The 23,541-nt window shown below is 37.2% G+C and overlaps 1 protein-coding gene across 1 annotated transcript in view; it reads right to left on the bottom strand.

The window, feature by feature from the left end:
- Positions 1-23,541, bottom strand: part of KCNK2 (potassium channel, subfamily K, member 2) — a 76,570-nt gene that overhangs the window by 25,488 nt on the left and 27,541 nt on the right. The window contains exon 3 of the mRNA XM_010576389.1: positions 2,288-2,448. Coding sequence (XP_010574691.1) covers positions 2,288-2,448 — 161 coding nt within the window. The remainder of the gene's footprint in view (positions 1-2,287; positions 2,449-23,541) is intronic.

The following is a 23,541-nucleotide window of genomic DNA, read 5'->3' on the forward strand; positions in this document are numbered from 1 at the left end:
TGAAATGTAATTGCATATTTTATTATTCCTTCATATAGTACTTTGAATTTGTCCTTCTGGAATTGAATCCTATATATTCAGACTGCTTTTCAAAATTTTCAAGATCATTTTGAATTCTAATTCTGTCCTCCAACTTTTAGTTCTTTCCCCAGCTTGAGATTATCTGTAGATTTAATGAACCAAGTCCTTTATCTGTTGTGTAAGCTATTAATGATTTTTTTTTTAAAGTGTACCAAAGCTAGAAGCAAGCACTGCAAAGTCCTGTGCATGCCCTGCCAATTTAACATTTTTCTAAAGAGTTTTCCATCCATCCAAAGCATGTTGGTTCAACTTAAAAGAAGCAAGGGAATGCACAAAACCAGAAACTTTCACAAAAGGAGACCAAAAATGAAACCAGACTGTTCATGAAAAATGTTTTCTTGTATTTAAGTTTAATGCCAATGGAAACTACGTTTTACAGTCAGCCTGACCAAGGTCCAGCTCTTGTAACCCAAATCACAGTAGTATGGATTATGGAAACATGAAATTCCCTGCTCTGACCCACCAGCATCTCCCAATTCTTCTTTTGGAGAACTAGTAAATGGAGTGCTCCACACTGCAACATATAGATCAGTGTTTTCATTCAGATATAGCCAAAAGTGTGCAAGATGTTGCTTTTTATGTTGGGGCGTTCATGTTGTAGGGATACATCCATTACAAAAAAAGGAAAACTATTATCCCTATGAGCAACAGGCTAAGAGACACAAAAATAGGTCTCAAATCTTTTGTACTTTTAAGCAAAAAATAAAATTCAGTTATAAAAAAACAGAAAGGATAAAAAAATAAAATGTTCTTATGGAATGTTCTTCCCTTTTTAGACAAATCTCAATGGAAATGGATGTTCTTTACCAGTATCTTGTCTGGACTTGAGCTGATGTTTCAAAGTAAAAAATACCTGCCGTTACTTAAAAAGCTTTCAAGTTTGTATTTACCTATTGCATAAGACTACTCAGCACAGCTCCAGTTTGCTTTGCTTCAAAAATAAAGCCATGGCAGACCCTTTCAACATAGAAAAGGTGTGCAGCATTGCAACATCAGGGCTTGTTGCAGAAAAACAATCCTTCTAACACTTGCAGTGCTGATGCAAACAGCTAAAAAGCCAGGCTGCTTACTAAATATTCACTGGATATGACATGTTCTACATATCAGAAGACAAATAGTATTTCATACATGTTTTGAACATTAGGTAATAGTTAAACCTACAACATTTTATTAAAGGTTAGTAAAACACCTAAATAATTAATTTTATTAAGTTCCATTATGCCATTTATTCTATGCTTCAAAAATATCAGTAAATACATTTTTAATAACTGCATTAGTAAAATACAATCTTAATAGCCTGTTTCACACACAGAAAAGTTTAAGTCAAGTAAATTAAGTTCCTCTGCTAGAATTCAAGGCATTTCATTGTTAAGGACTGGCTATGGCTGAGCTTTATCAATATCTGCACAAGCTTCTAGTCTGTTTGACAGGTCTCTTCCTCTACTAAAGCTATGCCACTTTGCATGAATAATTAAAGATCAGTAGCCAAAGAAAATGAAGGGCATGAACCTCTAGGCTGTGCTAAGCAGTTTAGCAGAAGAGGCTGAAAATACTTTGAACTGTAGAACATCCTACAACCTAGCGAGGACACCACAGAGGAGTCCAATGTCAGGGAAGCACCAAGAGGCTCTGTACCATTTAGGCTGTCCTTATTCTGTGAATGCCCAAAGCTTTAGTCACCTACAGACCCATAAATCTGGAAATGTAGGTGCCTGCAGTCTGTAAGCATTTCCTCAAGTATGATGGCATCTGAGTAGAGATTTTAAGAACTGTGATTTTAGACTCAGACACCAAATGTCCTCTGTGAATCAACTCAAAGCAGCAGCAATAATTTCCACATTACCCCTCCAGCTCCCCTCTTCCATCTCTCAGAGTCACTGATTTCCTATCACAATCTATATGAGAACCTTCAAAGGTAAGCATCACAGCAACCTTAGGAGCATTATAAGGGCAAAGCAAAAATAAAATATTTTGGATCTTGTTCTTCTTCTCAACCATAATTATTGTAGAAAATGTTGGGCTTTGTCCAATTCTCAATTAGAGGTGTTCAATAATATGTTTAGACTTCACAAAGCTCTTCCTACATTTTGCTATACGTCTGGTTACAGTGATGAGCTATACCCTGTTTTTCAGACTTTTCATTTCACTTGTTAACTTCAGAACAACAAACAGCATGAAAAACACATGAGGCAGTCAGCATACTCACAACAAAGGTATCTTCTACTTTGGCAATTCCTTTTCCAAAGATTGTCCCTAGTTGATCTCCAACACCAGCCAACAGAAAACCAAAGAGAGGAATTCCCAATAAGGCATAGATGATGCAGAATATCTTTCCACCTTGTGTGCGTGGGGAGATGTTTCCAAAGCCTAAATTACAAACAACTTGAGATGTTTAAGAAGTTACATATATTACATTGCACATTTTAAAAGGACTCTAGGAACAGAACAGTTAAAAATAGGTCCTACTAGGTTAACCATATGACACAGCAAACATTGTGAAAAATCAAATAAGTGTAGGTCATATAATCCTCTCTGAGCTAAAATTAAACTGCTGCACAATTCACCAATTTATTTTATTTTGTATGTGTACTGTGGAGAAGAAAAACTCACAGATTTTTATTTTTTTTTTTAAATAAATGACAGCTTTTCTTATCTACTACATGTAGTTAATACCAGTTGGTTAAGCTATGCCTTAGCCTCTGCTACCTGGAAACGTCTGTTACTGGACTTGTAATTGGCAGGCTGCAGTACTTGTAAATAAGATACAATTTTCCTTCAGATGTGCTGTGTTTCAAAGTGAAGCAGCCTGAAAAAAACCCACTTGGATGAGCAAAACAGGGATTTCTAGCATAAATGGGACTACTTAGAGTCTTCATTATTAAAGGCTCTGGTTCTTTCAGTGTTGCAAACAAAGCTTAAAGAAACAGTTTACAGTTCACAGCTCTATTTGAAAGTGGAAATCATTTTGTCTTCACTGGCTGGGGTAAAAGAGCACCTTGATACACCTGTGATCCTCAATTGCTGCTGGTCCACTTAGAATGGAGAAACTGAAATACAAAGAGCACAGGCCCCAGCATCTGTGAAATGCCCTCAGATGCATCTCCCAGGATTGTTTATTTTAATGATTTGGCCAAGGTCACATAGGCAGAACCCTACAGACAAGTTTCATGAGCATCAGTCCTCAGTTTTAATTCAAAAGTTTTTCTCCTCCAAAGGATGACTCATGTTTTGAGGGAGCAGTAGTAGTAACACCCCAGCATTTTTTACATTGTTTCACTTTTCAACACAAAAATGTGCGCTTCAAAGGAAGCCAGAGGGAGAACTTGTCAGAAGAAGGCTTATTTTCCATGGAGAAATTAAAGAAAAGCCTTTTTTTAAAAAAATTACCTTTTTGGTAGAAAAAATAACTTGTTAAAATATTTTGCTTTTTATTTACAAGTAATTGAGAAATCTGTTTCTTAGTGTCTTAAATTTTGCATAAGAGATACTTTTTATATACACAAAAATTGTTCAATGAAAATCCAATTTTCCTGTGAAAAAGCTGATAGACAAATTTTATCAGCTCTACTGAGAACTTGCAATGTAGTTTTCTCTTAAAAATAGCTTAGTATTTTTGCACAATGCGACTGTAAGTTTCTACAATATAAAGTACATATCCTGAATATCTTAGCTAGTTATCAGAATTTGTATTTAACTATTTTGAGCATGTTGGTTTAACATATAAATTTCCTTTATGAAACCTATTATTTTAATTTTTGGTTCTGCTTCCATGTAGGTAAGCTATAGCAAAGCTCTGTTATCAAAACTACTTTTTCCTTTCAGTACACAGGAGACAAAGCTGCCCCTCACTCAACTTCACTAAAATAAGTCACATTGGGAATATATTTTACTCCTAGATATTTTGCCCTAATATCAGTTTCCAGATAGTAATTGTGTAAACAATAAATGCAATGTTGATAGAGTTCAGTTAGATAAAAAAGTAAAAAAGTTGATATTAATATTTTCCCCAAATCTTGACTAATAAACCCTGTCAAACTAAACAAAAAGGACAAAATTACAGGAAATATCACCAATTACAGGTTATGGAGCCCTCCAACTTTGTAAGTTTTCCCTGCACTAATATAATGGAAAAAAAAAAAAGTCTGACTCAGGCAAGTGGAAAAAAGTCACAGTGCCTTTAGACCAGCCTAGTATCCTTCCCTAACCCAGAGCCAGGGCTAAAATTACTGATTATTATAATTCAGGAAATTTTAGCTCCACTGATCTCACTCTGTCCCTTCATGCACCAAGCAGAAAAGACCCTTGAGTTTTAAAATAAAATTAGCTCATCACCAACCAAAAAGGGACAAACAGATCCAAGCTGCTCTGTTTCCATAAACATGCCTGTTTATGCATCAACAGGAGCTTGAATAGTTGCCAGGGTGTAATTCCTGAGGGGTCTTAATGTAACTCAGAATCAGGGGTCTGGATATATCAGATTTATAACACTCATACTAGAGGATTTGGAAACTGCCCTCCCTGTTTTTTTGGTGTAAGAACTGTATTCACTTGCCCTACAAAAGTGGTGTCTCGTAATGGTGACAAAATACCAGCCCCGTGAAGCACATGCCAAGCAGGCAGTTTTGCTCAGTTAGCTTCATAAAGCAAACTGACATTCTCTGTGCATCCCACAGCTATCACAGAGACAATTGCTACTGCAGCATACTTATCTGCTGCTAATCGGTATGAGGACACGAAGTTCATGTTCAGCTCTATGTATTTTCCTCCCTAAATCAGTCACCTCTTGCTCAAGAAAAGGACGGTACCTCACTTCCACACTCACAAATTCTTGCTTTTCAACCTGAAAAATGACAAATGCTTTTCTTCCATAAGTAACAAAGGCGGCCTTGTATTATTAATTGTGCTTTAAAAAATCTCACACATTACTGGATGAAATAGTACTCCAACAGGTAGTAGTTTACCTCTGTCCAGACGCTCACTGCACATAATACAAACCATGGCGCTCTCGTGGTAGGACATGTACTTTAGTGAGCTGATCTGCCAAGGGGGTTCCATCACACATTAATTATATTTCCTACAGTGTCATGTTTTATAACAGTCTGCTGCTGTACTCCACAGCCTACTTTGCAAGTTACACAAATTCTCCTTACATCCTACTCTCAGTTTCTCCAGTGAAACGCTAATCCATCATTTATGCAATGGGAGAGAAAATGTATTTATATTTCATATGGTTGATGTAACTCCTGAGGGGTTTCTCTCAGAAAAGTATTATTCCTTTCTTTAAAATAAATAAATAAATAAAAAAATCAGAAGAATTCTGCTGCTAGATAAAACCCAAGGAAAACTTCATTTCAGGCACTGTGCTTGAAGTGGGGCACATGGCCACAGGAATGCCACCACATATCCCTGCCTACCGACGCAGCTCTTCTCCACGTGCAGGGCAGGAACGCCTGGCACCGCTGCAGCAACTCCCTGGCATGGCGTTGTCACTTCAGAGTTCCCACTTCTGCTCCAGAGATCGGCATAAAGTCAGTCTGTCTCGCTCACTGAGAAACCCGAGGGAATCGGCCACATCACCCCATGCTCTCTGCTGCTCTTCCCTCCCTCCCTGGAAGGGATGGGGAGGGCGCACGCTGTGATCATACCGGCAGCCTCAGTACCTTGGTCACTCTTCACACCTTCAGTCCTGTGCAGCTTTTTTCTTCCTCTGTTTCTATTAAGTGGGTAGTCCCTAGAGCCAGTTGGTTCCCCATTACAACGAATACACTTGGTTTTGAACATGGAAATGAATGAAGCACTTGATTTAAACTTGCTGAATTTATCGGAAAGTTTCCCTCAAAGCTTCTAACCAACGCTCTCTGCAATGAACAGTACAGAGTGCAAAATTCAACTTGCGGAATGGGATCAGTTTCACCCAAGATAATGTCAGACTGTCCTTCCCCAATGCACCCTCCCCACTTCACTGTCACAGTCAGGAGCACAATTTGCCTCCTAGTTTCACGAAATCCCTTTCATGTCCTGCTAAATGCTTAGCATGCCTTTAATGCCCAAAGGACTTTGTGCATTTGGAATACGTTGTCTCTGACAAGCAGCTGTGGATAAGAAATGCATTTTAGAAGGAGCTTCCAGTAACCCCTGAGTAAATCAAGAATAAAAGGCCATTGTAAATAGATTGTAACTAATTGCTCCATTCAACAAAATAACATATTCCATGGTTTCAGCTCCAAACCCCTTACAGCCTCCATGAGTCGAATCAGATTCAAAGGGAACCTCAGTCTCTTTGGTCAGCAATAGAGATGGAAACAAGGGTATGCTAAAGGAAAAGAAAAGAAAAAAAGAGACTTTATAGGATTTCTTTTTCATTTTCATGTCCCCTTTTTTTGACATATTTCTTTGAGGACGAAAGTGTCTAACTTTCCCATCTGAAATAGACTTGCTATTAAGTAGAAATTACTAGCTTTAATAACTACAAATATGTTACTGCTTTTGAGCAAAACAATGTTTGAAGTTGCAATGTCTGGTTGGGGATTTTTTTTCCCCATGACAATTTATTATATTGCAAATATGAAAACATTTGAAATGCTAGAAGTTCTCATACAAGTGACTGGACACTTTTGTTCAAATGACGAGACTCTCTTTGCATTCAAACCTTCATAGAAAGGAAGATTGGCAGCTAATTTAAAAAAAAAAAACCACCTAATTCCTGTTTCAAGTAGCAAAAAAGATCCCTTTGCTTTCTAGTTAACTGGTATCTCAGTCTTTCAGAAAGCTCTTTTAGATCCACATTTTCCAAGTGGAGTTAGAAGAATAGAGGCTCCAAATGAATATATTTTCACAGAAAATTCCTAGATGAAGCAGGGCATCTACTGAAACTGGCTGGCTGCAATTAAGTATTTCTCATGTGAGAGATTATAGGTGGTTTTGAGAGTTCTAGGACTAGATTTTACTTGCAAAATTGACTGGAAAAGAATGTCACCACTTATGATTCATTTATATCAAATAGCTCAAGTGGGATTGAAAGGTCTGGGGAAGGTTTGAAACATTTTCTTTCCAAACAAGAAAATGTAAATTCAAATACCAGTAAATGTTTTCTCACTGTTTTTGACATACCTCAGATTACACAAGACATCATTCATCAGGTAGCAAACAAAGTGAAAATTATACCGAAATAATGTCATATATTTTGAGATATGAGAAACTACTCTCAGCTGTAGGTTTGGATATGTGGGCAATTGATGAAACACTTCAATACTGAAAGAGAAACAATTCAGTGAACATGCACACCCTTAATTACATGAAAATGGATTACAGAAACTTGATACTGAGAAGATTGCATAGACTCAGAGGAAAGGGTGAGCTCCTGGCTGCTGAATTCCGCGAGGCCAGAGCCAGGTGAGCCGGCTGCCATGCCCTCGGCTTCAGCCACCAGACGCCATGTGCGACTGGCAGCGGTATTGCCGTAGGTTCACATCCACCCTGACTATGCAGCTCAATTACAGTGATTACCCTTTTCAAAGGGCATGCATATGTTTTGATATTGAATGTCAAATTGATTTGAAGAGATCAAAAGATGCTTTTTCCAGGCCCTGAGGAGCTATCTGACGAAATCTTTATGAAAGGTACCTCGCTGAATTTCTAGTAGCTAAGATGTTTTTTCCCTTTGGATCGCCACTTGGGCTCAGAGGATTAGCATTTAAATACATGCCCGCCCAACAGTGCCAAGGCAAAGATATGCACTTATTCATAAATAAGAGATCCCTTTAGCATAAATAATAGTCTAGACATAATCGTTAAACAAAATGGCAGTGTAAGTACCCATACTGGCTATGCGAAAATCTCTGCATACACTGCAGAAATAATAAAACTTGCATGTTTGTGTTCACTGTGTGGAAACATCTGCATTTTTACACTGACACCTTTTCCTTTCCTCTTCTTAACTCTGTCCTACACTCCAAAGTTTGACATCCTTGTGTATGCCTGTGTCATACACATATATTTATAAATAAATACTTCATGGGGTTTTACACCTTTGGTTAGTAATAGTATAAGGGCATTTTCAGTCTTCCATGTGACTCACCTCCCAACATTGTGAATTAGCTAGAGAATTCCTGTTCCCATTTTTAGAAATAAGCAACTGAAGCACAGAGGGAAGGGAAATCCAAAATTCTCTGTATCATTTAGGTCTGTAACTCATACCAAATCTGTGGCTGAGAACTATGCAATCACATTACATTGACCCTTAACTATGGAAAGTTTGACATCTGAAGTCCTCCAAGAACTTCAGTCAAGCTTGTTCAAGGCCACACAGAAATCTGTTGTGAATATTTACAAAGTCTATAGACTCCCCTTCTGTCAGGGCCAACACACATGCACATGTGTATGCACGTATATACCTGAACACAGTGCAAGAGAATTTGAACACTGAATAAGGACAAAGACTATGTGCAAATCTGAATACCTAGATGAACTGAGTATGAATACCCTTGCAGTGAAAGCACAATATTTCTGTGTTACATAAATACATGAATTCTTTCACACATGCACATACTATAACTATACCTTACAGCCATTGCTCACAAGCTGTTGCCTGTGGATCCCATTACAGGTATGCAGCTAACTCTCCTCCTCCAAGTTAATTCTTCAATATAAAAGTTAAATACTTTTCTGTACATGCAACTGATGAAAGTGCTGCACAAATCTTACTGAAGGAAGCGCCCTGTGCAAGAACACAGAGGTGAAGGTACCTCTGTTTTAAACTGCAGTCTGTTATGAAACTGAAAATCTCTGCTTTACAGAAGTTAGGCATAATTTCTTGATCATTCACTATAGCTTCTAGAAGCCAATTCTCTTCATAGTTTTAGTCAGTGATTTGGGAACCATGTTGTCAAAGTACTGCTCTTTACTTAATATCTTTGCTCAGCACACCACTTCCTTTGGTATTATCTGGATTCTGACCTACAAAATTCTGATTTTTAGCACTAATCCATAATTCTGTGTCACAAAAACGTCAATATATTGTTTTGAAGGTAAAAATGTTGTGGCTCAAGCCTGAAAAAAGACATTGTATTAAAAAAACCTCTCAGTTACCAATACCTCTCTTTTTCAACTATGAATAATAACAGGAAAACCTGGACTGACATTAATAAAATGTATAATATTCAAGAGTTGACAAGACAGAGGCTGATCTCCTTTCAGTGGTTCCTTTTCATCTGTGATCTGTGGGAGCAGTAATCAAATCAATAAAACTTCTTTTAAAAGAAGAACAGACTATAAATATTCATAGAAAATAAGTTTCCTTCAAGTCAAAGTGCTGTGCTGGAAAGGTGAAGAAGCACTGTAAGAAAAGTCTCTGTATGGATACAGAAGCTGTTGCCGCATGCAATAACTCACATTCAGTTGCTAAGGCAATTTCTCAAGGAACTGGGTAATAATTGTTAAAAGACTTTTAAAAGCTTAAACATCAATTCACATAGCTCTGCCTCCCAGTACAGGTTCTTCATTTCATTCAGCTGTCACTTTGCCCAGTGAAAAATATCTATTTCTCATCAGTAGTAGGACTTCTGTCCCTTTTTCAATTATTTGGGTTTTGTTGCTACAGCTTGCATTCATTTTACCTCTAATTCTTACTCTAGCAAAATTGAATCAGCTCCAAAATCCGAAAACTCCCACTTGCTTTTTTCCTGTAAGTGAGATTGCTCCATGGGAGCAAGATGCCTGGCTAACTTAGCTAGCAAGACCATGATATACTTCAAAGTAAAAAGTTAATAGTTTACAATATCATGAAACTTTTACTGCCCACTTATTCTTATCAACTGTAAACACATATTAAATTTGACAGTGACACTTGTTCTGCACCAGTCATGAACAATATCAATGTGTAGATAAAATACAATGATCCAGGTGATCCACAGAAAAACAAGAATTGTGAATTTTAGACGTACTGACAAACAATCTATGAACAATTTTTTCTGATGCTGTGACTTTAATGAAAATCTGAAATAATTTTTTCTAGAGTTTGGGGGCTTTCTTTTAATACCTCTACTTTTCATTCCCTTTAAGTAATTGAAGAAACAGGTTTGGGTTTTTGTTCACAAATAAAGCAATTCTTGGTGCTGGGTAAAGCAAGCTCTCACTGGCCTCTCTATCCCAAGTACAATGCTTTCCAACTTAAAAACTACCCTGCCTGTACATGTTTGTCTTCCCTACAAATAATAAAATGTAGCAAAAGTGCTAGCAAATTAAAACTATAGCAGACTTAAAGCAACAAATGAGACGTGAACAGCTCAAATATGTCAAGCCTCCAGCACTCGCCCTTTCTCTCTAGGGGTACTGCTATTCCCAGAGGTGAGAACATCCAGTTTCTCTTGTGAAACATGTTCTGTGCCAGCACAGGTATTCTGTAAACGCACTGTGGTTTCAGTGAAGTCACAGATTTAAAACAAGAACTAAAAATCCCATAATCCTACAATCAGCAGACTCAGACCTTGGATCATGTTAAGCTGATACAACTGGCCAAAATGAGTGCAGGTACCTTGATCTATTAGGTAAGCTACAATTTTTTTTGTGGCTTTAAGCTTTTCTTCATGCACCCTATTACATCTTAAGAGACCTTTCACCAGGTCAGTGTTCAAAAATGTAAATATTTTGCTTCATCAGATTTTTTTTCTGTATGTCCTGTATCTATTCTTGCTTATAAGCTACACATACACAGCCCATATATCCAGATCATTTACCCTGAATCAGAGATAGGCAGAGAAATTCTGGGGAAGAGAGAGCAGTGCAGGGGATAAGGGGGGCAAGGAGACTGCCAGGAAAGAGAACCTCCTCCTTTGCACATACTTTAAGTAGACAACTGCTTAATCTTAGTAAGACAGGTAGGAAGGAGGGCTCTTCAAGAGGAAATATATACATACACACATACATGTTATTTTGAACATAATGTCAAATAGCCAAGTATCTTATCACTAATAAAAATGGATCTTGATGCAGTTAGTCCTAACATATACCAGCATATTAAGAAACACAGTTTCCTCAAAAGAGTTAAGCTTAAAAAAAAACCTACCAAGTTTCTAAAAGAAAAGGTCTGAAGATTTTTATTCATAGTATTATTTTTTTAAAAGAAAATTAATTTTTTGTCAGTGAAGCTTGTCATCAAGTGTGAGGTCATTCTCCTATTTATCATTTTCTTTTTTTTTTCCTGGAGCAATCTTTACAATTAGGAATAACATGGAATCTTAAAAACAGAAAAAAAATGAACCACCATGCATAAATAACTTCTACTGGTTTCACAATTTGACTTCTAGCTACTTATGTGTTATATTCCTGATTCAGCAAAGCAAGAAGCACGCTTAACTTTAAAAATGTTTCCATTTATCTCTATTCAGGTAACATTTAAATACCTGAAAGCATACTCATTCTGTCAGCACATACACCTGCAAAGATGAACAAACATATATATTTGTCAAATGAAATTCTTAACAGATTTTCAATTGATTTTCAAAACCGTCATGATGTGGCAGAAATCAGTCCTGGAAATCATACTGTCACCAGCTCTTTAATGTCCCAGAATTTCACACTATATATCAAAAATCTTTTGTTATAATGTCATTATCCAAGCAATTGAAGTGCAATTACAAGACTGCAAAAATATTTAAAATCCTTCAAAGGAGACAGAATTAACTTCTGCTTCCACAGTTTTCAATTTTTAGTGACTTAAAACTATGCAGGTGTGGGGGTTTTTCCTCTGCAGTGAGAGGGCTTCAGCAGAAGGCAGCGGAAGATGCGCAGTCTGTGGCTCACCAGCATCCTACCAACCCTCAGTACAACTCCATGGCTTCACCCAAGCCATTTGGTGAGAATCCCCAGAATGGTTAGCTCACTTGATTCTTTGGCAAAGAGAGCAGTCTAAAGATGGGGATCTATAGAAAAGAATAAAGATAAGTTTCTCATAAAAGTCTGTGATTCTAACCAAAAGTTCCTAACAGAGCAGTAATTGAGTATAAAATTGTCTCTCTGCATGCTGTAAAGCCATTAAAAAGATTATTGTCAGGCAGTACAAAATAAATTCCAAAGTTTGTGCTTTTAGTGCACTGAAATATTTTGGGTTTATATTCCCAGCTTGCTTTTGAAAGAAGCAAATGTGAATTACAGTGGACAGGAATTTCGGCAAGTAGCAAAATCATAAGAAACCATTTCCTTCACACCTTTCTTTTAAATACACAGGCTATGATTTATTTTTTTATTTTTTTTTACAAAGTAAGGGGAACCTTTTAGAAATCTCTTATTACCCCACTTGCACATAGGAATATAAGTCAAAATGGGACAGAATACTTCATGAGACGGAGAATAAGGCTTTCAGATAAAGGTCTTAAATTTATATAATCTTGCATTTCAGTTCACAGGGGGAAAAGAAACACTAAAATAAATATATATAAAAATTAACTACGTGTAAAGATACTTCTCAAACATTATTTCACTTCTCCCTCTACCCTCCAAAGCCCTGAGCCAGAATACAAATAGCTAAATTAGTGTAGACTAAGCCATCTGACTACAAACATAGCTCTGAGTCTTGCTCGGACTACGGGATATGTACAGTCTCCTGAAATCAGGTGTGAAATACACAGTCTCAATTAGACCAAGCACACCAACTAAGAGTAAAATAAATTATTTACTTATGAAACAAAGGGAAAAATCAAAAGGAAAATAACTTGAGAATTTGACATCTAAAAAGCTCAGATTATCAGCTGAAACATTTCATGCTCCTCTTCCTCATGGCTGTGAGGCACTAGGCATGACCTGTCTCTTCCGTGGCCTTCCCAAAAGTCCTCCAGGTATTCCCCAACCTTAGATTCTTGTAGAGGCTATCAGCCTGCTGTCCTATTTAATTCTAAACTACTTGGGGGCATTTCATACCCCGCAGGGTCCAGCCCTTCACTTGCTCCATCCTTTGGTGTCTGACAGCCCACATGAAAGCAAACGATGACTTGGGAAAGATACCGGAAGTGAATGAAGTCCTGGGTTGCATCACCACTGCCAAACAGTAAAATGGAGTCTGAAAAGGAAAGAGTATCACCTCTGGGAGTGCATATTGGAGTCTTTCAGCATAAAAGTTTTACGTTTGATGGATGCAGGTTTGATCTATTTTCTACTTTGAGCAAATTTCTTCACCTGTATGCCAGTTTTAAAACACAGAAGCATCAATTTACTTTTTTCTCTGTCTCTCCTTAAGTGTCAGTACATCCTAAAAAAGCAACAGCTCCCTTTTCATCAAAAGCACAATATCTCTTTGAACTGAAAGACAAGGAAAACCATTTCCTGAATAAAATAATATTGTTTCTCTTCCCCTAAAACAGGAAAGCATGTAGAGATATGGACAGCAGTTATGCGAGCTAAGGACAGTAAATCTTAATCACTTTTAAATAGGAATATTCCTTGTATGAGGAGAGGACAGTTACATTAATTAAAGTATACCCCATGCCCTTATTCGACCTTAAAAATTAAAAGACTAAGACGGAGGTAAGAAGAGTAATACTCTTAATAGTATTTTGGCACATAGCATATATTGATATTAATTTTTCCACTGTTATTATAGCACTCTGAAATGCATTGCAGAAAAGAACATATGTTAGCCTCACTAAAGGTCACAACTACTCCATTACTACCAGAAATAAGCAAATAGCTCAGATTCATCTTTAATCATAGAGAAAGTTTCATCAACGTTTTAGCTGCTGTGAATTCCATATTAGTCACTCCAGTTTGAAATAGCAAATATGCATGGAATTTAAAATTCCGTAGGCTACATTTCAGGAAAAATCCTGTCTAGAGAAAGAAATCTGCACTCATTTTCTTTATATGTATTTTACCCTTTCACACAGAAATAATATTTGCCAGAAAATATTTAGAAGTTTTTTTACAAATATTCTGCAGCAGTGTTCATAAACTGTCTTTGAAGATCTGAACTGGTGTTAAGTTTAAGCATGTTTCTACTCCTTTGGGCTTTTAAGACACTTATGACATTTACATATATAGTTTTTGTTCATAGAAATATTTACTAAGTTGTTGTTTGTAAGCATTTCCATCCTGAACAGGTATTTGTGCTTATTTCACATACTCTCCTCAAGGGACAATGTGAAAACCCAGACATTAAGAGTCTAGATTAATACAAGATTATTACTCATCATACTTTTATCTCCCCCCCCCCCCCAAATGTTTCCATTTTTATTTAGGAATATACAATCCTGAAGATCACACACATAACCAAGGCTGTCTATGCTGAAGGGTTTAGAAGAAGCCAAATGTTTCTTCCAATTTTTTGGCAAATAATAATAGCTAATTTTGCAGAAGCCTGCATAACAATCACAAACAGAGAAAACAAAGAAAAAAAATATATACTTTCCCAATCCATATTACTTTCTTTACATTCAGCTTGAAGAAGGAAATCAGAGCAGCTAGTTTGTGTCCAAATATGTAAACAAAATTGTCTCCTGTTTAATTTATATGGAATCAGCACAGAAAGATTACTACTCAAAACATTTTGTAACTCCAGTTGCTTTTGCTTACAGGATCTCATTTTCCTCAAGCAACCAGAATGGAACCTAACTGGGATGATAACTGGGAATGCAGTGAACGTTTAAAAAAAAAATCCCACTCAATGCCTAAATTCATTTGTTTACACTACAATTGTCTGATTCTGCTGGACGCTATTCATTCAAGAGAACACCATAATCTTCTGATTATAACAATTAATTTTGCAGCAAGTAATTAAGCTATCATAAACTGAAGCCTAATTATTTTTAGCTTGCTTTAACCAGGACTTCTTTTCTGGGACCAGAAATATTTGTAAGAGCAATCTGTGTCAGTTTGGTATCTCCCAGCTTCATCTGTCAACACAAAAATGGGAAACAAATTGTTTGTTGCCATTTTGGTTTTTTCAGCATAGCTCTGTGACTTTTGGTAGAAAACGAACTGTCGAATGAATTCTTTATGTTTACACACAAACAGATGAAAGCTAAATTATCACGTCTATTCATATACCCAAAGACTCAGTGGGATTCATTAGTGTAAGTCTTTTGATTCCCTTCTTTAAGTGATCATGTACAAATGTTACGATATTTATCATCTGGCATTTTAAATTTTTCCACACCAAAAAAAATATCTTTAGGCTCTCAACTGGCTACTAAGACATTAATGAAATCCTTACTGCATCCCAGATGTTAAAGTTGAAGTCAAAAGAACTTATGCACCCCATTTTTTTCCCCCAAATAAGATGACAAAATCAACTACATGTGTTTCTGTGGTCCAACATACATTAGCTCCAATCAAAAGGATGAAACTCTGGGACCTAAGAGTTTTCCATACTATAGTTCCTGAAATCAGTCTGAAGTAGTACTTCAGTATTCAGAGCGTAACAAAAAGTGTACTGCCACCACACAAAAAAGGGGAACATTGCATACTGTAAGAATTGTAAGTGAATGAATGGCAATAACAGTTCTTCCAGATGGGACTGTTGGCAATTTAGATTACTTGGTAGGTAAATACTACTTCACTACACGCACTAAAATACATTAAAATCATGAATAATCAGACTAGAAATATTTTTTCTAAACAATTCTATGTAAATTTAATTTACACTTAGTTCTACAGTTCAGAAGGGTCAAAATAGATAAAAAGTTTTGAACAGAAATAAATGTTTAATGAAATGCCTACAGATTATATTTATTCTCAAAAGAAATCCTGTTCCCAAATGCATTCTTCTACTAGAATAAAATGGTTATATATGTCTGCTAGAGGAAGTCACAGAAATAGAGCTGAATGATCCAAAGCTATCTTTAATTGTAATAGCCATTGTAAAAATAAGTAGACATAGGACTCACACGAAGCCACACTTAGGAAACAGAATAGACAAAGATTCCACATAATAGTATCCTATTCCTTTCGTGTCTTCAATTATATTAATGTAGCATACACGCACAAAAAAATTAATTAGGTGCAATAGATATGCCTTTCCTTCTTGTTACTTACTTTAAGAAAATTGCTGTAGACATTGGCTCATACTAAATCAAAGTGCTCCAGAAATACAGTTATTTTTATGAACACGTATTGGTGTATTTATTGAAGTAAAGAAGAAATGCCCTTCCAAAAAGATATTAAGACTAAGCTTTGAACACATCTGCCTTCAGAATCCACACATAGAGGTCAGAAATACATGCAGACAAGAATGAAAAGAGACCAAATCATGAGTCTGTACGCAAAGAGCCAGTCTCATAGGTCTCAAAGTGACAAAAAAAAAAGGAATCAAATTTTAAAAATCAGAATCCCCAATGTGGGTACATAACAACCCTCGAAAAAACGTGTACCAGCCACAGATTTTTTGGAAGTGAAATTGCAGGTTATCTGTTCTGATGAGATGCTTAAGTACTTGGACATCAAAAGATGTTGATCATGAAACACATGAATCACCTTCCTTATCTTGAGAAGGTTTTTGCCAATTAAAAATGCCAATCAATTACAGGAATAGTATAACAATTTTCCACAGATATCTCTAGAAAAATAAACTACCTTTGAGATTATGTATATTTTCAGATGTGTGTTGACTAAAAATAAAGTTAGCATCATTTTAACTATACATTTAACAATCTCAAAATAGGTAACACCCCTCCCAATTTTTCTCCAGGCAAAGAACATACTGTGAACTGGAAATAAGTGTATTCAATACTACAGAGAGAGTAACTGGCTCTATATATCACAATTCTTTTTCCCTGCACATCTTAAAAAAAATCTATTGCATATGACTAAGCCACTTGATGCTACCTCTTCTATCCTGAACAATAGCCTCCAGATGCTCATTTTCATATATCAGTAGAACTGGGGGAAAAAAAAAAATAAAAATTATAAATCTGATGCCTGTGATGTCTGCAGTGGAGAAATACAATCTGCATTTAACAGAAGCTGGCATAGAGCTTTTCAGCGCATCATTTGAAAACTACATTGTGTGCCTCAGCTGTGTCATACAACCCTGTGCTCATGAACCCTTGGCAAACACTACAGAGTCCTAGTAAATATCTAGTACACAAGCAGTCTTTCCTACAGCATTGTTATAATTTTGATGAACTGAGAATCTAGAAACTACCACACAAACTGAACACTCCGTTGAACAAGTTACACTAGGAAATACAGGATTCCACATAAAAATAACCTCAAAACCAAAAGTTTTCTCCAGTCAGTATATCATGGCAGCATTTAGCCAACAAAAAAATTAATTTATTTTCTTATTTGGCATCAGTATTTTAGGATGCAGGCCTGCCTGTAACAATGGTGGAAGACTAGGAGAGACTGGGCAAGTGATATAAGAGGGAAGGAAGTTCAAATCCAATTTTTAGGATTGGATAAAAAAAGGTTGCACATTTCTCAAAGTGGCTGATGCTTCTCTTATCTCATTCATTTTAACCCCTACCACTCTTAAGCTGATTTGAGAACAAAGATCTCCTCGCAAAATTATTGTCATATATATGAAAAATTCAGAGCTTGAAAATGGATATACACCCTAGCCTTTGGACAGTCATGTAATAAAATTAAGAATATAAATTATAATGCAACTTCTTCCTGTAAGAGCTCCCTGATGAACAAAATCAGGTATTTAAAATTCCTCCATGTTGTTCATGCACAAAAACAAAACCAGACATGCTGCTAACTCCATCCCTCTTCTTCAGGGAAGTCACATGAGTGTGTCTTTTGTTCCACTGTATTTCTAAGCAGGCACAAAGGATAGGCCTGGTCACTTGCCATCTGTTGATTTCACTATCCACATGACTGTTTCTGGCTTCAGCTACCACTACCCGTGTTGCTTGTTATCTTCTAACTTGAAGGAGGAAAAGGCATCTTTTAGCCAAGTGACATGAGATGTCCTGGCTGAGGAGGCTTGAAACAAGGGAGAACATGAACAGCAGAAAGAAAAAGCAGAAGGTTTTTTTTCACCCACAGTTACTGAATTAGCTTTCTTTTATTTGCTCCCACACTCCTTTCACAACACCCCCTTCAGAGAAAGTTGACAAACTCTTGAGCCCCACAGAATTTAGCTCCATTAAAATGTCTCTGACCAGAAATGAGACCAGGATCCAGAGCTCTGCCAGAGGCTCTGACCATAGTACCAATCCTCTGCAAAGTTCCTAAGACAATATCTTATAAAAGCTGGATATATTTATGTTTTCTACCAGAGATTAGACCTGCAGAAGCTAGAACCCTACTCAGGGCTCCAGAAATTCCTGATATGTTAGATAAAACTGCATTATTCTTAAAGGGACTGAGAATATGCATCCAAGATCACTCCTGCTATCGCTCAAACCAAAAGTCTCCCCAGACAGTCAAGCTTACCTGTCATTCAAGAGCTTCACAAAGAACAAAACTACATAGCACAAGTGCCATGGACCCCCTCCCACAAGGCAGGGAAGTATCAGGGCAAAGAGGAGAGGACCAAAGCTCTCACCACATCAGCACCACAAGCTACTGGGTCACACAGCCTCGGTGCAGCCATTTGGCTGTAAAACCATCTGTTACCCCAGTTCAGACCAGCACTGCAGACACCAAAGGTTTTCAATCAGTGTTTACTTGTATACTGGTTGAGGGGATCATTTGTATCTTTGCATCCCAGAGACAAATACGTTCAATGGACATTATACAGCAATTACCAAGCTATATCAGCTACATGTGAAGTAACACTCAAAACAACACCCAGAAGGAGATCTTAGGTACACAGTTTATATACAAGAAATCTGATTTCTCTTAGCTGGTCAGCCTCTTTCCTCTTTGTATTAATTTGAGGAGAAATCTCTGCATGAACAAAAAGTTGTTAACATACACTTACATGTCTGGAGGTGGGAAAAATAAGTGACTATTAAAAGGTAAATACACATACTGCTTGTAAAGATGTCTATATATATTTAAAAGATCCTGATGCAAATACATACGTGTAAACATATGTTCATACCTTTAAACATATATTATTTGTGCAGTTAGAGGATAAAGAAGTTTATTGTACACAGATTGTGTTACACTGTTCTTCCTACCACATGGCCGAGCCATGGTACTGTAGCCAAATACCAAGAAGTCTTCATATTCTAACATATAACAAGACATATCCTTCTGGAGGTCTTTTGCTGTTCCAGTTAAGTTATTTTAACCCCCATTAGCTCTGAGCAAGCTGAGGTAAGTTATGGGAACAGCTATGGCTGCCCTACAACACAGCTACCAGGAACTAAATTGCTCCGCTATTAGAACAGGTAAGAGAAAATCTCCAAAACCTCCCAGTGCAGAAGTACCTTACTAGGCTGGACTTGAAACCTTTCTGCATTGTCAGCTGGGACAGTCTATGCAGCACTCAAAGCAGCACAAAGGTCTGAACTCAGCATCTGTGTACCAAGTCACCAGTTTTGAGTGGGACTTCAGTGGAAAGTCTCCAAAACACAGTAAGCATGGGTAGCCATTGGTGAAGTACACAATAGCTGACTGCTGAACTTACGTGCTTTAAGGAGACTGAAAGCCAGTGAGTCAACAGAAACATACAATGTCTATGAAAAATAGAATTTTGATATGTATATGAAAGGACAAAGATTGGCAGAGCGGACTTTAACAGTATCAAAATAAAACTCATCAGAATCTAATGTGTAAGAGAGAAAACTAGAATGGCATTGATTTGAAGAAATATTAAAGAACATATAGCCAATTAACCTGGAGGTAGTTTCAGTAAAACTACCTTTACAATGGACCATGGTTGTATTCCCCAGATTGAATGAAAATTTTTTTAATACTTTTTTTCCAGTGTATTTAAAATAATTTGTATTAGCACAGAGAGCCTCACAGGAAGCACAAAATGTCATGACTACAGAAAGACTTCAGAAGCATATGCCTCTAACACAGATTGAAAACAGAAGAGTGGAAAATTCTGGGGTCAGACATCACTGAACTTGCAAATGCTGAATCCAGCTGTAACACAGGCACATCTTGTCTTCTCCTAGCCTCAAACTCATCCCTTTTCCACAAGAGTTCTCCAAGGTCCTGACCCACAGAGAACCTCCTCGCGCTCCTCCAGTGAGGCACACGCACAGGCGTTTGTAGGCTCAGGACCTAGCGTTTTAACTACACCACATCACACATGCATTATTTTTAAATGTTCATGGTTGGATATGATTCCATCTGACTCATGTATAGATTTACTAGCTGTATGCATCAATACTGTCAAATGCTGTCAAATCTGCTTTTCTCTCTGGAATCTTCAGATTTTAATTTCCTTAGAAATTTCTTTGGGATTTATTATTTACCTATAGTGTTAATGATAGTGCCATATGCAATATATTATGTGACAGATTTATTACTAGGGGCTCACAACTGGACTAGCCTCAAAACTAAGTTTTTTTAAATGCTTCCTGATAAAAAGAAGCAGCTCCAAAGAGTGCCACTTGCTGTCTCAAAGCCCCCTCCCCATTCAGATGCAGGCTGCAGCCTTCCCTGGCAAGGTGTCCTCTTAGTTCTGCAGTTATTTTTCTGGGTGAGTTCAGAGGGACAGATGGAAAAGGAGACAAGAAAGGTGGGTGTAGATGAACTTGAGATGAAAAGGATGTTAGAAAAAGATGGGGAGAGAAGGAGAGAGTGCTGGAGAAAGCAGCCAGCACAGGATGAAGAACGCCCACTTGGGCTTCCAGACAAATCAGAGGAACATCCCAGCTTTGATTCTTAGGTAGGTGTCTTCTCTGTACAATTCCTCCAAAGGCCCTATGCCAGGGAGACATAACATCCCCAGAGCCAGAACACGCTTTGCACTATTCTGTGTCTAGTGGTCCTTCACCAATAAAGCTTTCACCATCCCAGCTGCTTTTTCAGCTTCTCCTGCTATGATTTTTTTTGGGTGCTAGTTAATAAGCAGATCTCTGTGGGAGCATTTTCACAGAGGACTGCAGTTGAAGTTTCCATCCTCTCTCTGCATGACTACTTAGCAACATGCTGTTCTAACAAGCATCTGGTAATCTTTCATGTCTTCCAACAGCTTTCAGTATTTCATTCCTCTATCCCATCATTAGAGATAGGTGCTTTAAGTAGAACACAAAAATTTATCTTTTGAAAAATCCTGAACTTTCTGGATGAGGATGAGAATGAAGTAGTTCTATCTTTACATCCAGCACATGAACCACCTTACAGTTGCAGGAGTGCACGACCAGCCAGTGGCAAGCTGCCATGACATATTTATTGCCCTTCTGAAACACATCACAGCATGTATCCTCAGCAAAGGCACACTGCTCACTGTTGCATGCAGCCTGGCTGGCACAGAACCCACACATGCCCAAGACTGACAGGCTACTTTCATGATGGATAACATTATATATTCATATATATGCACATGCAATCACACACCTGTCAAACATAGGGTTCACAAAGCACCACAGTGTAAAGCTACCCACTCAAACATGATGGGTTGGTTTCTCTCAAAGTCAAATATAAAAATTCTTGATGCTAATGAGATCTGAATATGGATCCCATCCTATCGTCAATCTCTGTTTTATTGCTAGTTCTAGGGGAAAGTCCTCATGTTTCTTTCTTTGATTCCCACCTCTATTACCCTATCATGACTGCAGAGCACAGGACAGGAATTGTTCAGCCAGGCAGAACCTGGAGAAGGGAGGTCTTTAATGTGGAAGCCAACGTATTACAACTTATTTTCTTGACTGACAAATAATTTTGACTGCTTATGTTTTATGAATCATATCTCTAAATTCATTTATTCTAAAGCTGATATCTTATTTTCAGCATATTATGGAAGAATGATTATTTCTAATTAGTCCCTATAAGTTACCACTGACAGAGAAATATTAGACAACCACTATGGTTGAGGTGCTCTAGCTATCAAACAAAACATGTGGGCTTGGAGGGGAATAAATGAGTAGCACAGATAGGTCTTTACACTTCCACTGTCAGTGCCGTACCTGATATTTGTATGATAATCCAGCAGCATATAATTATGGAAATCTCATTTTAAAAATTAAGTGAGAACAATAAACATTTTAGAATGTTTTACTATGGGAGTGGAGACATGAGTCTCTCAATGTCTGCAAGATGGTTCAAACATTTCATAGAGAGACCTAATAATAGTTCTTTCATAATCAGGATGGTAGAACAACACAAATGGGATAAAATGACAGAAAAGCAAAATGTCTTTGAGTATCTGATATAATTAGAAAAACAACAGTATTTGGGGTAAACGAGGCCTTCCTCAGCTGTGCCCAAAAAGCTCATCTGTTCTTTCAGCTGTTTTGAGTGGCTTTAGTAAAAGATAGTGCCTTTCTCTACAAATCATACCTCTTCCTACAAAGAAGTAATCGCCCATTATTGAATTCTAGTGATGTTATAGACATTTTTCTCCATCATAAAATGCTGTGGTTTTATCAATATGTAGTAAGACTTGCTCATAAAAGAAGAAATCTCTACAAAACCCATTCTTCCAAACTTGCAATAGATCACCAAGAAATCATGATCATACTCTACTACAGTCTACTTCTTCACACAACCATTCCCAGGTTTATGAACTGCCTTCACTAGACTTATCTGAGAATTACTTTAATTTTAAAGATAATTTAAAATTTAATTTAAATTAATCTTTAAAATACCCAGTTCCTTTCCTGTCTATCTCCTCTTCCCTATTAATATTATTGATTGACAAGGCTGCTTTTTAACTCTGTAGTCTACAAGATCGAATATTTGCCATACTACATTATCATGTAGGTTCATCAAGCTCACTACCACTGGGGGCAATTGCCAGAGCTGGTTACTACAAAGGATAGCAAAACATGTCATAACATAACACACCTTTCCTATTGTTCTTGAAGGAACTATACTCCTGCCTTCTCTGTGCATCATTATTTCAATGAAACAAAAAAGCTGAACTTAAGATACCAAATGTTCATTTCTGTTATAAGGTCTAATACATGAAGTTGCAAGACTAGGTATCTGCCATCTGCAGTTCCTGCAACTCCAGCCTTTAAAATGGAGCATGATCCTTGGTCTCTGCAACACACTGACATTCCTTCATACTAAAAAAATCTGCTGCACAAAGTCCCAGACAAATTGATACTGCACACTTGGTAATACAATTCAGGCTTCTCACCCCACCAGTGAGGCACTCCATGCAAACATTTGTCTCTCCTGCAAATAAGTAAATGAAAATAAAAAGAAAGGACATGTTGGTATCTTACCCTGTACACTAACCCCAAATCAACTGGTTTAGTAGCAGGATACAATTTTTTTTTTTCCTTTTTATGCCAGACCTACCAAAATCATAGTCCTGGTTTCAGCTGGGATGTAGTTAACTGTCTTCCTAGTAGCTGGTGCAGTGCTATGTTTTGAGTTCAGTATGTGAAGAATGTTGATAACACTGATGTTTTCAGTTGTTGCTCAGTAGTGTTTAGTCTAAAGTCAAGG

The sequence above is a fragment of the Haliaeetus leucocephalus genome, unplaced genomic scaffold (genome assembly GCF_000737465.1).
Source record: "Haliaeetus leucocephalus isolate CR32 unplaced genomic scaffold, Haliaeetus_leucocephalus-4.0 Scaffold526, whole genome shotgun sequence".
NCBI classification, from domain to species: domain Eukaryota; kingdom Metazoa; phylum Chordata; class Aves; order Accipitriformes; family Accipitridae; genus Haliaeetus; species Haliaeetus leucocephalus.